Source organism: Thamnophis elegans, chromosome 12 (assembly GCF_009769535.1).
Source record: "Thamnophis elegans isolate rThaEle1 chromosome 12, rThaEle1.pri, whole genome shotgun sequence".
Lineage (NCBI taxonomy): Eukaryota > Metazoa > Chordata > Lepidosauria > Squamata > Colubridae > Thamnophis > Thamnophis elegans.
Genome location: NC_045552.1, coordinates 53,161,667 through 53,181,666, shown reverse-complemented (window position 1 = coordinate 53,181,666; position 20,000 = coordinate 53,161,667). Strand labels below are relative to the sequence as shown.

Here is a 20,000-nt window from a genome sequence, read left to right as displayed (position 1 = left end):
CAGTATCAAGAGCAGACAGAAATAGCATTTCAGCTTTTATCCCACGTCACAGTGCTTTACAGCCCTCTCTAAGCGGTTTATGGAATCAGCATATTGCCCTCAACTATCTGGGTCCTCGTTTTACTGACCTTGGAAAGGCGGAGTCTTCCTGCCTGTTTGCCTGGATGTTGGGATGGTTGGATGGATGATAGGATGGATGGGTGGCTGCCTGCAAGCCTGGATGATTGGATGATTGGATAATTGGATGATTGGATGGATGATTGGATGGATGGATGGGTGGTTGGGTTGGTGGGTGAGTTGGTGGGTGGGTGGCTGCGATTCTTTCTGCCTTCCTGCCTTTTGGTTGGATGGATGATAGGATGGATGGGTGGCTGCCTGCCTGCCTGCCTGCAAGCCTGCATGATTGGATAATTGGATGGATGATTGGAAGGATGGATGGGTTGTTTCCTGCCTACCTGTCTTCCGGCAAGCCTGTCTACTGGTTTTCCTGGATGTTTGGATGATTGAATGGATGGTTGTGTGGGTGGGTGTCTGCCTGCCTTTCTTTCTGCTTACCTGCCTTTTGATTGGATGGATGATAGGATGGATGGGTGTCTGCCTGCCTGCCTGCAAGCCTGGATGATTGGGTGATTGGATAATTGGATAATTTGATGGATGATTGGAAGGATGGATGGGTTGTTACCTGCCTGCCTGCCTTCCAGCAAGCCTGCCTGCCTGTTTGCCTGGATGTTTGGGTGGATGGGTTGCTTGGTGGGTGGGTGGGTGTCTGCCTGTCTGTCTTCCTGCCTGCCTACCTGGATGATTGGATGGATGATAGCATGGATGGGTGGGTGGCTGCCTGCCTGCCTGCCTGGATGATTGGATGATTGGATTGATGATTGAATGGATGGGTGGTTGGTTTCCAGCCTGCCTCTCTTCCAGCAAGCCTGCCAGCCAGGTTCCCTGGATGTTTGGATGATTGGATGGATGTTTGGATTGATGGGTTGGTGGTTGTGTGGGTGGCTGGCTGCCTGCCTGCCTGCCTGGATGATTGGATGATTGGATTGATGATTGAATGGATGGGTGGTTGGTTTCCAGCCTGCCTCTCTTCCAGCAAGCCTGCCAGCCAGGTTCCCTGGATGTTTGGATGATTGGATGGATGTTTGGATTGATGGGTTGGTGGTTGTGTGGGTGGCTGGCTGGCTGCCTGCCTGCTTTTCTGCCTCGATGACTGGATGGATGATAGGATGGATGGATGAAAATGTATGCTTCCGGCAGTATCAAGAGCAGATAGAAATAGCATTTCAGCTTTTATCCCACGTCACAGTGCTTTACAGCCCTCTCTAAGCTGTTTACAGGATCAGCATATTGCCCCCAACTATCTGGGTCCTCACTTTACTGACCTCGGAAAGATAGAAGGCTGAGTCGACTTTGAGCCGGTCAAGATCGAACTGTTGACAGTTGGCAGAGTTGGCCTGAAATACTGCATTCTAACCACTGCGCCACTATAGCTCTTACCATTTCTTTCTTTTTCTTTTGGGATCAGGCTGGTTCTGAGTGCCGTGTCTGATTATTTCGCGGCAATGTTCACCAACGACGTCCGCGAAGCAAAACAAGAGGAAGTCAAAATGGAAGGTGTCGATCCGGATGCCCTGAAGGACCTTGTGCTCTATGCCTACACAGGTAAGTTCTCAGCTAGCTTCCATAGGCAGTCATCCCCACATGTCCTTGTTTAGAAGGGTATGAAGCCAAACATTTCCCTGCATTTTCCCCCCATCACCTCCTCATTTTGTCACTTAATTTGTTGGCAGAAGAACTGTTGTTCTGGGTCAGTCACCGAGACCAGAAGTTTAGTCTTCTGACTCATGCTGGAGCCCATCCTCAGGGAACATCTCTCTGGTGGACTGTGTACCTCTAAGCAGACACAGGATGTCCACGACACAATTCGAAAGCTTGGAAGATTAGACTTCTCATCCTGATGACTGACCTAGATTGGATCCTACAACATTATCCTGGGGCATTATTCTTCTTGTTAAAAACAAACCAACAATAATTTGATGGAATTCTTTTGGGCAGGAAGCAGAGTTCTTATAAAAGAAGGGAGTTTGTATGTTCTACCTTCACTGTGCAATCATTCCCCTAGGAACCTTCTCGACTAAGCATGTTTTAAGGAAGATCTTCACCCTACTTGATCTAGTTGGCTTCACAAACGGTCTTCACATGAAGCTCAAAAACCCAAACCAAGAAATTCCAAAGTTGACATAGCTTAGCTTTGGTCAATCAGCCAGGATGAGCCAGATACCCATTCAGTAAATATTTGACACATCAAATAGAGTTGTTGGCTTAATACTGGAGGTCACAACAGGGTAAATGGATTTAGAAAGATTGCTAAAAAAAATGCATTAATGGTTTTGTCAAGATTGCACAAACCAAGCTTAGCTGGCTGGGCAAATATTGTTGATCTGATTAAGAACACCATGTAAGTTAGACACGGATTTCCAAACTATTCCCCATAACTCAGGACCTTCCATACTTCTCAAGACCTTTTTTTAAAAATGTTTTTCATTTTCTCATGCTCTTCCTTCCCTCCTTCTTTCATTCCTCCCTCCCTCCCTCCCCCTTTCTTTCTTTCTTTCTTTCTTTCTTTCTTTCTTTCTTTCTCCTTCCTTCTTTCTCCTTCCTCCTTCTTTCTTCTTCATTCCTCCCTTCTTTCTTTCTCCTCCCTCTTTTTCTCCCTCCCTCCTTCTTTCTTCTTCCTTCCTTCCTGCCTTCCTTCCTTCTTACTCCCTCCCTTCTTCCTTCCTTTTTTCTTTCTTTCTTCCTTTCTTTCTCTCCCTCCCTCCTTCTTTCTTCTTCCTTCCTTCCTTCTTCTTCCCTCCCTCCTTCTCCCTCCTTCCCTCCCCTTCCTTCCTTCCTTCATTCTCCCTCCCTCCCTCCCTCCCTCCCTCCCTCCCTTCTTTCTTTCTTTCTTTCTTTCTTTCTTTCGAACAACCCAGGAATGCTGGAGCTCAAAGAAGACACCATTGAGAGCTTGTTGGCTGCAGCGTGTCTTCTGCAACTTTCACCAGTCATTGAGGTCTGCTGCAATTTTCTCATGAAGCAACTTCACCCTTCAAACTGCTTGGGAATCCGTTCCTTTGGAGATGCTCAAGGATGCACAAAACTCTTACAAGTGGCCCATGTCTACACTATGGTAAGAATGGTAACTCAGTCCCCATGTTCGTTGCTTGACAAGGCATTGTGCTGAGGGCTGTGTTGGAAGAGGAATAAGAAGAGAAGAATAACAGAATAGCATAGTTGGAAGGGACCTTGGAGGTCTTCTAATCCAACCCTTGTTCAGGCAGGAAACCCTATACCATTTCAGACGATTGCTTTCTCTTTAAAATCTTCCAGTGTTGGAACACTCATAACTTCTGGAGGCAAGTCGTTCCACTGATTAATTATTGTTACTGTCAAGAAACTTCTCCTAAGTGCCAGGTTGCTCCTCTCCTTGGTTAGTTTCCACCCATTGCTTCTTATCCTGACCTCAAGGTGCTTTGGAGAATAGCTTGACTCCCCCTTCTTTGTGGCAGTCCCTGAGATATTGGAACACTGCTATCATGTCTCCCCTGGTCCTTCTTTTCATTCAACTAGAAATTAAAACTAAACTTCTTTGTGGCTGCCCCTTAGATATTGGAACACTGCTATCATGTCTCCCCTTGTCCTTCTTTTCATTCAACTAGAAATTAAAACTAAACTTCTTTGTGGCTGCCCCTTAGATATTGGAAAAGAGAGGCTGGGCCAGAAGCAAACAGGTTCAGATGTTACCCAAAGCTCAAAGACTCCAACAAGAGGTTTCCATTTCTCTTTAAAACTTTTACTACAGATCTGGACTCTTAAACGTTTCCTGCTGGCTTCCCCAGATAAAATCACTTCCCATAAACAACCAGTGCTATTTTTGAAGTTTGCAACAATTCTTCTCTGGCTCCTTTAAAAAAAAAAAAAAAAAAAACCGCGAAGGGCAGGAAGGTGTGGGGCCATCACCTCTTTTGTCACTCCCACCAAAGGGCCTTTTCTTGCATTTTTTAAAAAGAAACTGCATAGTCAGCAAGTGGAGGTACAGGATCAACAGCTGCTAGCAAGCCGCTGCCTTAACAAGCAGATACCCCTGCATCTTTTCTTTTTATATAAAAAATAAAGGCTATACTATACTGTTCTGACTCCCCCCTTCTCCATCCAGGAACAAAAGCCAAAACAGACGTATGAAAAAATGTTTTAATCAGTTCAGACTCTTGTTGGCTGCAAGCCCAAAATAAACAAAGAGATAATCACTCTGGCAAAAAGTCCTATAAACCTACGTAGCACTGCAAACAGGCTTCTCACAGCAAACCTACTTCTCCAAGTTGGTTTCTCTTAATTCGTGAACGTGAATGAGAACATTGACTCCTGTAACCACGTGGCACAAACAGTCCCTTTTATAATCAGGAGAGGATCTTAATCAGCATCAGCTAAGCACAATCATCTCCTACAATTACGCAGTTGTTCCTTCCGTCAAGTAACCCTTCGACGGGGTGCATCCTGAAACAACTCACAAGTGCTTTCCTGAACACTCCCTCTGATCCAATGCTCTGCCACCACCTGGTGGCCAACCAGTCTCTCCTCGCCCTGCTCGGAGTCGACACCCTGTCCAGGGTCCTCCATCTCCTCCAAGGCCGACTCATAAGGGCCCTAACACTATACTATATAGAAGATGGACGTGGTGACTCAGTGGCTAAGATGCTGAGGATGTCGATCAAAAAGGTCTGCAGTTTGGCGGTTTGAATCCTTAGCACCGCACAATGGAGTGAGCTCCCATGACTCATCCCAGCTTCTGCCAACCTAGAAGTTTGAAAGCAGGTAAAAATGCAAGTAGAAAAATAGGAAACAACTTTGGTGGGAAGGTAGCAGCATTCCCTGCGCCTTCGGCATTTAGTCATGCCAGCCACATGACCACAGAGACTCTTCGGACAGCGCTGGCTCTTTGGCTTTGAAACAGAGATGAGCACCGCCCCCTAGAGTCAGGAATGACTAGCACACATAAAAAAACCTGGAAATGAAATTGTTTATTAATGTACTACTAGAAAGTTATAGTCATTGTTATGAAAGTCTTTTTTTTTGCTATGAAATAGAGTGTTTGATCATATAATATACAAAAGACAATAAGATATTCAATATACAAAAATGGGATGATTTGAATCCTATGTATAATTGTAAGCATTGACCATGTAATACTGGTAAGATTTTTATATGTTAAATGGACTAATGATGATGTAATGAATAATTGACACATATATGAATTGAAATGTTCAATAACTACTTGGATTAGCAATGGAAAACTATTTCTGGAGTTGAATATATTACACTATAAGTATTGTATACTCTATGGATCAGTGGTGGGTTTCAAAAATTGTTCAAAACTACTCTGTGGGTGTGGCCTCCTTTGTGGGAGTGGCTTGCCACCCATGTGACCGGATGGGAGTGGCTTGCTGCCCATGTGACCAGATATGAAGATGCCGACGACACTTGTCAGAACCACCTTAAATTACCTCACACACAGCACTGGCATGCATAAGAATATGGTGTAAACTTGTTTTTTAAAAGGCATCTTTGGTTTGCGTTAAAACAACTTCAACACACGCAATGTTCTGATTGCACCACAAACGCAGTAGTCATCCTTACCTTTCACAGAGGCACTGAGTTTTATAAATATGAGCATGATAGTGTAGAATAATGATATCCAAGGACCAGTGGTGGGTTTCAAAAAAGTTTGGAACCTCTTCTGTAGGTGTGGCCTGCTTTCCGGGTCCACTGGTGGAACCTCTTCTAACCGGTTCGGTAGATTTGACGAACCGGTTCTTCCAAATAGGTGCGAACTGGTAGGAACCCACCTCTGCTATGGATGATCAATATTAATGGTAACCTGAACACATAATGCTCAGTTATAATGATGTATTTAGTTATGTTTGATGGATAACCAGTGATCTTATTTTTAATTGTAAAAACTGATGCACAAAAGTTTGTAACCAAACCACATGCTTGAGGAAAGTTTTTTATATGTGTTGTTTTGTTTTTGTTGGTTTTAAAAATAAAAAAAAATATTTTTTTAAAAAAGGAATGAGTAGCACATATGTGCGAGGGGAACCTTTACCTTTACCTAGACTATATTATGAATTCACGCTGTTAGCACTGAAATTCTATAAAAGAAAGACTAAGGGACGGCCCTTTTCTTAAGTTAACTGTTGTGGCCTGGCAGGAACCGATGGAACTGCCGCCAGACTCCGACAGCGAGGGGTCTTATGAGTCGGCCCTGGAGGAGGTGGAGGACTCTGGATAGGGTGCCGACTCCGAGCTGGGCGAGGAGAGACTGTTTGGCCACCAGGTGGCGCCAGAGCCTTGGATCAGAGGGAGTGATCAAGAAAACACTTGTGAGTTGTTTCAGGATGCACGCCGTCGAAGGGCTACTTGGCGGAAAGAACAACTGATGCTCAGCTGATGCTCATTAAGATCCTCTCCTGATTATAAAAGAGACTGCTTGTGCCACGCTCTTTTGCAGGAGTCAACGTTCACGATTCAGAGAAACCAACTTGGAGAAGTGGTTCGCTGTGAGAGTTTGTTTGCATTGCTGCCAAGGTTTGTAGGACTTGCTGCCAGAGTGCTTATCTCTTTGTTTATTTTGGCCTTGCAGCCAACAAGAGTCTGGACTGATTAAAAGTATTCTTATTTACGTTGGTTTCAACATTCGTTCCTGGATGGAGAAGGGGGGGTCAGGACAGTTAACTATGGATCGAAAGGTTAGGAAACTAATATTTCTAAAGAGAAACCAAAAGAGGCTCCTTTTCCCAAACACCTGGGGACAAGACAAGAAGCAATGCATGGAAATTTATCAATGAAAGATCCAACCTAGAACTAAGGAGTAATTTCTGACAGTCATCATCATTTTTAACGACTCCCATAATCCCTTGAGGGGTGGAGTCTGGGCAACTGAATGGAGCTAGCAGACTGTTTAATGGCCGGATGCCCTTCCCTGTCACCAGTGTGGAGTTTTGTTCAGCAGATATATTCTCATTATGCCCAGAGAGAGAAATATCTGCCGCTACCTAGAATCGAACTCACAGCTTCCTGACTATGAGGCGAGAGCTCCAGCTTTAGGCCACCACACCACTTCCAGAAGATCATCTTCCGGGCACCCACAAGATCCAACCTAGAACTAAGGAGTAATTTCTGACTGTCATCATCATTTTTAACGACTCCCATAATCCCTTGAGGGGTGGAGTCTGGGCAACTGAATGGAGCTAGCAGACTGTTTAATGGCCGGATGCCCTTCCCTGTCACCAGTGTGGAGTTTTATTCAGCAGATATATTCTCATTATGCCCAGAGAGAGAAATATCTGCCGCTACCTAGAATCGAACTCACAGCTTCCTGACTATGAGGCGAGAGTTCCAGCTTTAGGCCACCACACCACTTCCAGAAGATCATCTTCCGGGCACCCACATGCACGCCGGGCGTCTGCTCTTCCAGTTTCTGGCACATGCACACGTACTCCCGTTTCAGCACTCAGTGCCAAAAGGTTCACCAGGAATGGTTTAGGGTCTCCTGCTTAAGCAGGTTTAACTGTTTAACTGTTTATTAAATTTATAGGCCGCCCAATCCCGGAGGACTCCGGGCGGCTTACAGCAACAGAAATTAAAAGAAATTACAAACAGATAAAACACGACAAATTTAAAAAGACACAACATGCACCCAATCTAAGCGGGGCTGGACCTCAATCCAGAGGTCAACAGCCCCAGGCCTGCCGGAATAGCCAGGTCTTAATAGCTTTTCGGAAGGCCATGAGAGTGGGTAGGGTCCGGATCTCTGGGGGTAGCTCATTCCATAGGGCCGGAGCGGCAACAGAGAAGGCCCTACTCCGAGGCATCGCCAGCCTGCAATGTCCAGCTGATGGCACCCGGAGAAGGCTCATCCTGTGCGATCTTATCGGTCTTAGGGAGGTGTGCGGCAGAAGACGGTCTCAAAGATATCCAGGTCCTAAGCCATGTAGGGCTTTAAAGGTGATAACCAGACTCGAAGACCCGAAGTCCTTTCCAACTCTGTTATTCTGTATTTTTAAATTAAGAACACATCTCATTTTATCCAGCAGTATTTTGGAAGAACCTTACTGAGGGGAGAAAGTGAGAATATCTCTTATAAGCCATTGTGATTTTTCTAAGTGGTTGTATTTTTTTAATGGCGTTTAAATACCTTTTCTTTGTTGTCTTCTTAAGGAACATTTCACCGAAGTCATAAAAAACCAAGAATTTGTGTTACTTCCCGCTGGCGAAATTGCTAAGCTGCTTTCCAATGACGATATTAATGTCCCAGATGAAGAATCCATCTTCAAGGCATTAATGACATGGGTTCAGCATGATTTGGACAATCGGCAACAGGATCTCGGGATGCTTCTGTCTTATATAAGGTTGCCCCTTCTTTCTCCGGAGGTAGGTTTCTGTTAAAATATTCATGACTGGGAGAGACATGGGAGCAAGGTCAGCCAATGAATAGGCATAGCAATGAAGTCAGCTAATAGGAGCTTAAACAGAATCTGAATCTGTGCAGAGAGTTGAAACAGAAACTTAAGCAGTCTGCTGCTCTGAGAAGTAAACTAGCAGTCTGTCTGGGCTTGTCTGCTGAAATGAAACTAACTTGCTTATGTTTGCTTGTAACTCTCCTGCCTTGTGTTTACTTGGAAGAACCACCTGTTGGTATTGTACATTTATTCATCTATTCTTATGTATACAAAGAAGTTAATTAAATCCAGCTGAATCAGTTATCGGTGTGTAAATTTAGGCAACAAACCCTGATAGGTTCGAGGTGGTACACTAGGAATATTCTCTGAATAGGTTCTTATACTGGAAAAGGGGGAAGGAAAGAGAAGAGGGCAACCAATAGCAAGGGCGATAGACTTAATCATGGTGCAAATGAGTGCAACATTGAACAGGTGCAAAAGATCATATTTATCTTGTCTGGTGGACATGCACATTAGCTGCATAACCTGTTTCCTAGTCTAGTTAACTTTGGAAGATTAATAATAGTGTTAATAAGGAATTGCTGATAGAAATGAATTCCTAATTCTTTCAGTAGGAATAATCAGATTATGTTTGCCTCAGCTTTTAGCTGATCTGGAAAACAGCCCCATGTTCACAACTGATCTTCAGTGCCAGAAGCTCTTAATGGAAGCCATGAAGTACCACCTTTTACCGGAAAGGAGATCCATGATGCAGAGTCCTCGGACAAAGCCCAGGAAGTCCACTGTTGGTTCTCTTTATGCTGTGGGAGGCATGGATGCCACGAAAGGTAAAGCCCACTGATTTGATGAAGCAGCTTCTAAGATTATATGGAGCTCAGATCAGGATAAATTATTTCACTGCTATAATATCACTGACCAATTGTATAAAACGTGGGATTGGGAAGATGAGGAGGAGGAGGAAGGAGAAGGGGAGGAGGAAGAAAAGAGATAGAGGGAGAGAGGAGAGAGAGAAGGAGGGACGGAGAAGAAGGGAGAGAGAGAGAAGGAAGGAGGGAGAGAAAGAGGGACAGAGAGAGAGATAGAGAAGGAGCGAGAGAAAAAAGGAGGGAGAGAGAGAGAGGAGAGAACAAGAGAGAGAGAAGGAGGGACAGAGAGAGAGGATGGAGAGAGAGAGAAGAAGAAGGAAGAGAGAAGAAGAAGGGAGGGAGAGAGATAGAGGGAGGGAGGGAGAGAAAGAAGGACAGAGAGAGGGAGAAGGAGGAACAGAGAGAGAATGGAGAGAGAGGAGAGAAAGAGAGAGAGAAGGAGGGACAGAGAGAGAGGATGGAGAGAGAGATGAAGAAGGGAGAGAGAAGAAGGGAGAGAGAGAGAAAGAGGGAGGGAGAGAGAGAAGGACAGAAAGAGAGAAAGAGGGATAGAGAGAGAGAGAAGGAGGGGGAGGGAGAGGGAAGGGAGGGAGAGAGAGAGGTGAGAGCTCCACTTTTAGGCCACCACACCACTCAAGGACCACCTGTATATGCAGATTAAAATAATGCATTATTCTTTTAATGATGAATCCATTAAAATTAAATCAGTTGATTAAGGAATCATCGTAGGAACATGATTTCCCTTTTTGGGGGGTGCTACTTTTCCATTTGCGTTTCCAACAGGCACCACCACCATTGAGAAATATGACTTGAGAACCAACAGCTGGATACAAATTGGGACGATGAGTGGAAGGCGGCTGCAGTTTGGAGTTGCGGTGATCGACAACAAGCTCTACGTGGTGGGAGGAAGAGACGGCTTGAGGACATCCAATACCGTTGAATGTTTCAACCCGATAACGAAAGTCTGGACTGTGATGCCCCCAATGTCAACCCATAGGCACGGCTTAGGTAGGATGGGCAGAACTGGGATTCATGGAGAAGTATAGTGAGATATACGCAGGTAGATCTCCACTTGCAACTATTAAGTGGCGCAGTGGTCAGAGTGCAGTACTGCAGGCTACTTCTGCTGATTGCCGGCTGCCTGCAATTTGGCAGTTCAAATCTCACCAGGCTCCAGGTTGACTCAGCCTTCCACCCTTCTGAGGTGGGTCAAATGAGGGCCCACATTGTTTGGGGGCAAGAGGCTGACTCTGTAAACCGCTTAGAGAGGGTTGTAAATCACTGTGAAGCAGTATACAAGTCCAAGTGCTATTGCAATTCATTTAGTGGTCAAAATTACGACCCTGAAAAAATGTGGTCTTCATACTTATGACTATTGCAGCTTCCTTTGGGTCACATGATAAAAAAAATGAGCAATTGGGAACTGGCATCTATTTAAGATGGTTGTAACATCCTGGGTCACCCGATCATCATTTGCAACCTTCCCAATCAGCTTCCGACAAGTCAAACTGGATTTACAATACAATAGCAGAGTTGGAAGGGACCTTGGAGGTCTTCTAGTCCAACCCCCTGCCTAGGCAGGAAACCCTATACCATTTCAGACAGATGGCTATCCAACATCTTCTTAAAGGCTTCCAGTGTTGGAGCATTCACAACTTCTGGAGGCAAGCTGTTCCACTGATTTAATTGTTCTGTCAGGAAATTTCTCCTCAGTTCTAAGTTGCTTCTCTCCTTGATTAGTTTCCACCCATTGCTTCTTGTCCTACCCTCAGGTGGCTTGGAGAATAGTTTGACTCCCTCTTCTTTGTGGCAACCCCTGAGATATTGGAACACTGCTATCATGTCTCCCATAGTCCTTCTTTCTCTTAAACTAGACATACCCAGTTCCTGCAACCGTTCTTCATATGTTTTAGCCTCCAGTCCCCTAATCACCTTTGTTGCTCTTCTCTTCTGGATTTGCTAAGGGAATCCATGCGATTCACTTAACAACCACAGGATTTACTTAACGACCATGGCAAAAAAGGTCGTAAAATCAAGCGTGATTCATTTAATAACTGCCTTACTTAATAATGGAAGTTCTGGTTCCCAACTGAGGTCATAAATCAAGGAGTACCTGCAGAAATTCATTGCGTTTCCCATAATGAACTGCATAAATATGGAATCTGTGTGTGTGCGTTTGTGTGAGAGAGAGGGAGACAGACACACAGAGACAGAGAGAGAGAGAGAAACAGAAAAAGAGAGAGAGAGAGAGAGAGAGAAACAGAAAAAGAGAGAGAAAGACACACACACACAGAGACAGAGACAGAGACAAAGAGAGAGAGACAGAGAGAGAGACAGACAGACAGACAGCAATCAAGGTTAAGATTCTAACTTCTGATCTGGTGTAAGCTTCAGCTATTCAAGCAGGCCTGAATGTACTGAGATAAGCTGATGAAAAAAAACCAGAACTCAACAAGAATTCATAATATTTACGGAAGAAAGTCAGGGAGCTATCACCCAAATAATTTAATAACTGAAGTGCTCCGAGAGTTATCCTCCTTGTAAAAAGGCGATCCATTCCTCCTTGTTTTTCTTATCCTTACCACCTCATGGTATCGATTCCTCCTTTTGGGTGGAAGGTCAAATTACTTTTTGTTTTTTTAATGGACCACGTGAGAACTACATGGGGCTCTACATGGGGCTGCCCTTGAAGAGCATCCGGCGACTTCAGCTAGTCCAGAATGCTGCCGCGCGAGTGATCGTGGGCGCACCTCGGTTCGCCCACATAACACCGATCCTCCGTGAGCTGCGCTGGCTACCTGTTGATCTCCGGGTGCGCTTCAAGGTGCTACTTACCATTCATAAAGCCCTCCATGGTAGTGGATCTGACTATTTGAGAGACCGCCTTCTGCCAATTGCCTCCCTTTGTCCCATCAGATCGCATAGGGTAGGCCTCCTCCGAATTCCATCCGCCAGTCAGTGCCGACTGGCGACTACGCGGAGGAGAGCCTTCTCAATAGCAGCTCCGACGCTTTGGAACGATCTCCCCATGGAGATTCATACCCTCACCACCGTCCAGACCTTCCGCACAGCCCTCAAGATCTGGCTATCCCGTCAGGCCTGGGGATAAGACCCTAATCTCGCCCCACCCGAATGTTGAATGAATGTTGTGTTTTATTGTTTTATTTTATTATATTCCACATTTTCTTTTTGTGTTTTGTCTTGCACTCCCTTCCTACAAATTGTAAGCCACCCTGAGTCCCCTCAGGGAAAAGGGCGGCCTATAAATGTCAAATAAATGACTAAAAAATGACTAAACTACATCTGGCATCGGTGACTGGCCAGACAAATAATGAAGATTTTTGACTTTGGAACTGGCTAATAGTTGAGATGCTTTCTAGGCACACGTCTACAAGTATTGTAGACTTCTTGGTGGGCAATGAAGGCCGCAAAGATATTAAAGAAATGTTCACTGCTTTTCCAAACCCAATGTTATCTATTGACCTGTCATGAACGTTTCATCCTAAGGGGTGGCAATGCTTGAAGGACCCATGTATGCTGTTGGGGGCCATGATGGATGGAGTTATCTAAACACAGTTGAACGATGGGACCCTCAGGCTCGGCAGTGGAATTATGTGGCGAGCATGTCAACTCCAAGGAGTACTGTGGGAGTTGCGGCCTTGAATAGCAAGTATGTGTGGCGAGTTTTCTCTTTAATCACCAATGCATAGGCTGTTCTTATGTTTAATATCCCTTGAAGCAGTTCTCCCCCCCCCCACCTACTAAGACATCTTTTCCTCATTGGGCTTATTAATCTGGTGAAGCACTCCTAAAGGTGAAATGGAGCAAACTCCTATTGGCCAAGGAGATGCTTAGATCTCTTCTGTACTCTTTCTTCTAAATCTCTCCTTTCCTTTGTGTAAAACAGCGAGTAGTTCACTAAAGTACTCCTTTCTTGTTCCATCAATGATGTAGAAAGGGTAGAAGAGTTTTGGCTCTTCTGGATTGAAGCAGGGGTAGGATTCAGCGGGTTTGGACTGGTATGGGCAAACCAGATATTAATTTTACATCTAGTTTGCCGAACTGGTAGTTCCAAGGACTGGCTGGCCACACCCATCCAACTTCTTTTCTCCCAGGAGTCTCCACACGGCCCCTTTCATCATGCCAGGTAAGTGCAAGGCCCTCGTGGAGGCTTTGGGAGAGCAAAAAATGGGCCTCCCAAAAGCTCCAGAAATGGGCTCGTTTCCAGCCTCCGGGATGGCCTCTGGAGCCCAGGGGAGGCCATTTTTGCCCTCCCGGAAGCTTGCAGAAAGCCTCTGGAGCCTGGGGAGGGCAAAAACGCTCCCCCACCATGTTGCAGGAGGCTGAGCAGGCCACGCCCACCCAGCAACCGGGCAGAGAACCACTTGCTAAAATTTTTGAAGCCCATCCGTGATTAGAGGATTTTTCCCACTTCAGTCCAAACCAGTCTGGAGAACTGGGAGGTTTTGAGTTTAAGAAAGCAGGAAGGGAATCCAACCTTGATTTTTACATCTGATGTTATAGACCTAATTTTTTTTTTAATCCATGAAGGTTAAATCCATGATCCTCACTGACCCCAGAATGTCCGTTCTCCTGTAACGTAAAGCAAATTTTTCTCTAACTTTAAAAATACAGTTGTCATCTACGTACTATGGAAAGGAGGCCATGATTGAGACAGGACGTTTGAGATAAATATTGAACACAAGGCATTATGGTTCAGTAGTATTAGACCTTTTGGCACTAAATTCAATGTTGGCATTTCTGGGCAGGCTGAGTCCTCTCTGATATCCAGCAGAAATTCCATCCATTTGTGACTATCCCAGATCAAAAGAAGGTCTATTGTATGATATGTCTATTGCTCATATCAGGCGCAAACTATCAGGACCATATGTTAAGTTCCAGTTCAGAAGATGTTTTGCTCAACCCTACACACAATAATTTGTTCAGCTAAAAAGTTCAATATTAAATTGTTCAATATAGGGGTGAAAAGAGTTAGGCCATTTGTGGAAACGTAAAGATTCCAGGCTGATGACTCATTTAATCCTGCCTCCAGTTCTGCCTTCTCTTTTCCGACAGTTAACTCTTATCTGTGCTGTCCTCCTGCGATTTATTACCATAGGTTGTACGCAGTTGGGGGGCGCGATGGAAGCTCCTGCTTGAAATCCATGGAGTGCTTTGATCCCCACACGAACAAATGGAGCATCTGCAACCCCATGTCCAAAAGGCGAGGAGGGGTTGGCGTGGCAACCTACAATGGATTTCTCTATGCTGTGGGAGGCCACGATGCCCCTGCTTCAAATCACTGTTCTCGGCTTTCTGATTGTGTCGAAAGGTAGGAGCTAAAGATCGAAAAATGTAGATGTGGGAATTGGGATTGGGCTAAGCGACATATCTGTTAGATCTCAAACAATACTGGTCTTATTAATTGTCTAAATAAATCTACAGTTTAATAAAGCCATGATCCAGCTGGGCAACATTCAAAGGAATAGAAAATGAGAAAAACTATCCTATAGATAGATAGATAGATAGATAGATAGATAGATAGATAGATAGAGGGATAGATAGATAGATAGATAGATAGATAGATAGATAGATAGATAGATAGATAGATAGATAGATAGATAGATAGATAGATACATGTTCTGACCCCCCCCCTCCGTCCGGTTATTAATGCAGACACAGGCTTAGAAGTTTGCCACTTTTTATTTACAGCAATTACAATCTTGTGGCTGAAAGCCCAAAATACGACTCACAGGCAAGAACTTGGCAGCAACCCAGAATCTGACAGACAATGCAGACAAGAGCTTCTCCAGCTTGTTATGAACAGTTGTGTCCTGCAAAAGGGCTCCTCCCAAAGTCTCTTCTTATATACTCTCTTGGGAGGGGCCAAGCCACAACCACCTGGGCTTGATTATCTTTTATGAGTCTGTCTCCGTAACTGCTGCCTCCGTTTCTCCGCCCTTCGTTGCTAGGCGTCTGAGACAAACTCCCTTTGATCTTTCCCCACTGCTCCATGCCTCAGGTGCCTCCTGGTGGCCAGCCAGCCTCTCTGGTCCCTGTTCAGAGTCTGAACCCTGCCCAGGGTCCTCCACATCTTCCAGAGCTGACTCATAGGGTTCCTAGCTATCACAGTCCATCGGCAGCTCCAACAGCTCCTGCTGGGCCACAACACATGTATATGCAATGCTCAGTGGCTGTTGAGCTTGTCGATCAGAAAGATTAGCAGTTCAGCGGTTCAAATCCCTCCCGCATAACAGAGAGAGTTCCTGTTACTTGTCCCAGCTTCTGCCAACCTAGTAGTTTGAAAGCATGTAAAAATGCAAGTAGAAAAATAGGTATCACCTTTGGTGGGAAGGTAAGAGCGTTCCATGCGCCTTGGGAGTTTAGTCATGCTGGACACATGACCACGGAGATGTCCTTGGACAGCACTGGCTCTTCAGCTTTGAAACAGAGATGAACACCACCTCCTAGAGTTGGGAAAAACTAGCACATATGTGCAAGGGGAACCTGTACCTTTATCTCCTATCCTTAAAAAAGTCGTTTTTAGCTAACTCTAAATAGTGGCTTTGCTATAATAAGTTCTCAGATTCCTTTCAAGGTTTCAGAACGACTCCTAAATTGGGAATGATTAAAATATGCAAACGTATTAAATGAACGAGTGACGTGAGCGAGTCATTGCTAAGCCCGTCCAAATCGCTAAATGCGGTTATGATTTAGAGCAGTTCGCTAAGGGATTTCTGCACGGTCTTGGGCATTTATCGGACGTCTTTCAAAGTAGAAGTAGCCAAAGGAATATTTTATATTGCTACCCAATTTTTGCCATTTCGCATCATAGAATATAACTAACCACATTCTAGACTAGGACTAAGGTATTAGTCTAGCAATCCCTCTAGTGGTTGAAAACGAAATAATTGGCTATCTTATTTTTTTTCTCCTCTGTTATTAAAAAGAAGTACAGGGAGTCCTGGATTTGTGACCACAATTGACCCACAAATTCCTGTCGTTAAGTGATACATGTGTTAAGCGAGTTTTGCCTAGTAACCCTGTTGTTAAGTGAATCTGGCTTCAAAAGTATGAACCCACTGCCAAGCAGTTTGAGTTTTGATTGCATGATCATGGGGAGATCACAAAGGCCATGACTGTGAAAAATGGTCATATGTCACATTTCCCAGTGACTTTGAATGGTCGCTAAATGAACTGCTATAAGTACAGGACTATCTGTGTCCTACAGTTTTTATTTGGGTTTCTGATGAAAGTACTGGATTAGTTTGCCATTGTTTTATTCTATTTTATTAAAAGTTTCATACGTGAATCTACAACCCTGGTAGGTTTCTATTCATGTACTTATATAGCCTAAATCTTAGCAATTCAAATATTGGTCCCCAAAAATTATAAATTGAGGATTTTCTGTGCTCTGGATAACCCGATTTATACTTTTGTGATTTTAAAACTGTCTAATGACAGTAAACATTTTTTTTCTCCCCGTACAGCCCGTTTCTAAACTATCTTTACTTCAATGTCAGGACTGTGAGATGGGTGTTGGATAAATTTAATCAAAAAATTAAATATCACCTCCCATTTAACAGAGGAGCACTTGGGTGGTACGGTGGCCAAGAGGTGGAACTTTCACCTCACTATCAGGAGGCTGCGAGTTCAATCCTAGCTAGTGGCAGATATTTCTCTGTCTGGGCACAATCAGAATATATCTGCTGAACAAAACTCCGCATTGGCAACAGGAAGGGCATCTGGCCAGGAAAAAACTCGGTTCTGTTGCTCTGATTCCATCATGATGCAAGGGATTACAGGGTCATTAGAAGACTTGAAAAAAAAATAACAGAGGAGTACTTCCATCACGATTGTCTGATGCAATGTTCTTGTTTTCATCAAATTCCCTTCTGTGACTTTTGAAGCCAAGCTATCAAAATAATGCCAATGGGAAAGTTACAGCCACGAACCATGAGCTAATGCATCTGAAATACTTTGCAAAATCTGCATAGCTTATGTCTGCAGTAAAATACAATAAGGGGATGGATATCTTACTTTAGTAACAGCCATAAAAACAAAGATATTGTCCTTCTCGTGGAAGATGCTTTTATTGTTAGTGTTAGGTAAGCTCCCCGTTGGAAGAGCAAGTACGTTGAGCGAAGCGTTGTGAGAGTTGTGTTAGAGAACACACAAACCAGCATACAGAGACTCTGCAGTTTAAGTAGGCTTTTACTTTCGTGGAAATAGAGGTATCAGAGTCCATCAAACAGTCCAAGTCATACGCGGATAAGACAGTCAGTCATCAATGTCTTTCAGTAAAGGGATAATCCAAATAACATAGTCCAGTATCATATAATCAGTTCAGTACTCAAAGTTTGGTAGCAGTTGCAAAACTTACAATAGCTCACGGCACTTTCTAACAGCCAGCTTCCAAAAACACTCAGATCAGATCAGTCCAGCATCTAAGGAACAGAGAGCTAACAGTCGTTCTGGCTCCCTCTTATGGGCGATTGAGGAAAACAGCAACCAATCACATTTTACAGTATGATTTAAAGAAACAGGTACAACATTGTTACATGATTTATATATTGCCAATCCAACCGTTAGATTATATTCCTAACAGTTAGCATCTGTTCACATTGTCTCACAACGTTTTAGGTATGATCCCAAAACCGACACTTGGACCACTGTCGCACCTTTGAGTGTTCCTCGCGATGCTGTTGGGATTTGTACGCTCGGAGATAGATTGTACGCCGTCGGGGGCTACGATGGACACACTTATTTGAACACAGTAGAATCTTACGATGCACAGAACAATGAATGGACAGAGGTAACTTCTTAGTTACTGCATCTCTGCTCTGGTTGCTTAGTTGTATCCCTGCCACGGTGGACACAGTGGCTCGGTGGTTAAAGTTGACAGCCTGGCTTTGAGAACTGAGTGATGGGGTGTGCTCCTGTTCCTTGCTTCAGCTCCTATCCACTTAATAGTTTGTGTTGTGCCCTTTTGGCTGCCAGCCCCTGCAGCAGCCGAATCAGAGGAGGCATCGGAGTGTCGGAGTCAGGGTCAGCAGTGAGGGTACGGAGCTGGCAGAGGCAGAGGTAGAGCCTGGGCCATCCGTCAGCCCTCAGATGGAGAGTCAACAGCCCCCAGCTCTGAAGATGGCTGATGAGGAAGAGGAGGAACAGCTGGGTCCAGTGCCTGATATGCGAATGCACAGAAGGCAGAGGAGAGGAGAGCAGTGGAAATCTATGGGTAGATCCTTGGGAAGGAAGAGCCACTGCTGCTAGCAAAGCCCCACCCTAGCTCTGGGGATCAAGGGCAGGGGACGGAGCTGAGTAGATGTGGCAGACAACTACTCATCTTCCCTGCCAGACAGACTTGTTAGCGGTGAGAGAAAAACCTTTTGCTGGGACTGCTGGTGCTCCTAATAAAGGAATCATTGCTTCAACGACAGTCGTGTTTGGGGAGCTGAGTCAGAACAGTTTGAAAGTGTACGAATAAATACGTGAATGAAATAAAATAGAATTTTGCTAAAAGACAACGATCTAAGCCAGGCCTTCTCTGTTTTACAGGAAGTCCCGGTCAATGTCGGAAGAGCCGGTGCCTGTGTGGTAGTTGTGAAGCTTCCATGATGAACGTCTTCAGGTGTGAGTAGTACATAGCCAAGCACAGCAACAGGGCTGCGTTAGTGGGAAGAAGCGACAGGGCTGTGTTAATGGGAAGAAGCGACAGGGCTGCCTTAATGGGAAGAAGCGACAGGGCTGCCTTAATGGAAAGAAGCAACAGGGCTGCGTTAATGGGAAGAAACGACAGGGCTGCTTTAATGGGAAGAAGCGACAGGGCTGCGTTCATGAGAAGAAGCGACAGGGCTGTGTTCATGGGAAATCAAAGTATGGGAATAACAATTTCTTAAATTCCAAAGACTTTCTTTCTCTGCAGGGCGTTCCATCCAGGGGTGGGCTTCAAAAACCTTAGCAAGGGGTTCTCCCAGCCCAGTTGCTGGGTGGGTGTGGCCATAGTGGGTGTGGCCTACTTGGCATTCTGCACCATGGCGGGGAGGCATTTTTGCCTTCCCCAAGCTCCAGAGGCTTTTTGTGAGCCTCCGGGAGGGCAAAAACGGCCTCCCCAGTGTCCAGAGGCCCTCTGGAGCTAAACTTCCCAAACTTCCAGTAGGCCCATTTTTCACCCACCCCGAGCCTCCACGCAACGCCCTGCATTTACCTGCATCTAAAACAGGCCATAAAACAGGACTCCTGGGAGGGGAGGGCTGGGCGGGGCCACCCAGGAGTGGGATTTAGGGGTTCTCTGAACACCACAGAATCGTAGCTAGAGGTTCTCCCAAACCCTTGCGTAGCCCCAGTAGCCCAGCCCTGCTTCCATCTTCTATGGTGGTGGACACCACAGTTCAGAGGGCAGCGCTGGGAACATTGCGTGCTTTTATTTCATTCTTCTTCTTCTTTTAAAAAAGAGAGCAAGGCATCTACCTGAAGACAATCCCATTTCTGTGACGGGCACAGCCAACGTGCTATACAACGCGAGTGGCATACCTTCTACTTGGCATGAAGAAACAGGTAGATGGCCAGTTTACATCCTGAACTTTGAACTCCTCATTGCTGGAAAATTTGTTCCCAGCTTATCCCCAGAAGC

General features: G+C 45.0%; 1 protein-coding gene across 1 annotated transcript in view; it reads left to right on the top strand.

Annotated features, from left to right (window-relative positions):
• Positions 1–19,994, top strand: part of KLHL4 (kelch like family member 4) — a 46,537-nt gene extending 26,543 nt beyond the window's left edge. The window contains exons 3-12 of the mRNA XM_032227173.1: positions 1,526–1,662; positions 2,976–3,172; positions 8,260–8,472; positions 9,142–9,328; positions 10,151–10,375; positions 12,875–13,037; positions 14,487–14,699; positions 18,011–18,182; positions 18,926–19,000; positions 19,822–19,994. Coding sequence (XP_032083064.1) covers positions 1,526–1,662; positions 2,976–3,172; positions 8,260–8,472; positions 9,142–9,328; positions 10,151–10,375; positions 12,875–13,037; positions 14,487–14,699; positions 18,011–18,182; positions 18,926–18,985 — 1,567 coding nt within the window. The 3' untranslated portion in view covers positions 18,986–19,000; positions 19,822–19,994. The remainder of the gene's footprint in view (positions 1–1,525; positions 1,663–2,975; positions 3,173–8,259; positions 8,473–9,141; positions 9,329–10,150; positions 10,376–12,874; positions 13,038–14,486; positions 14,700–18,010; positions 18,183–18,925; positions 19,001–19,821) is intronic.
• Positions 19,995–20,000: the final 6 nt, after the last annotated feature.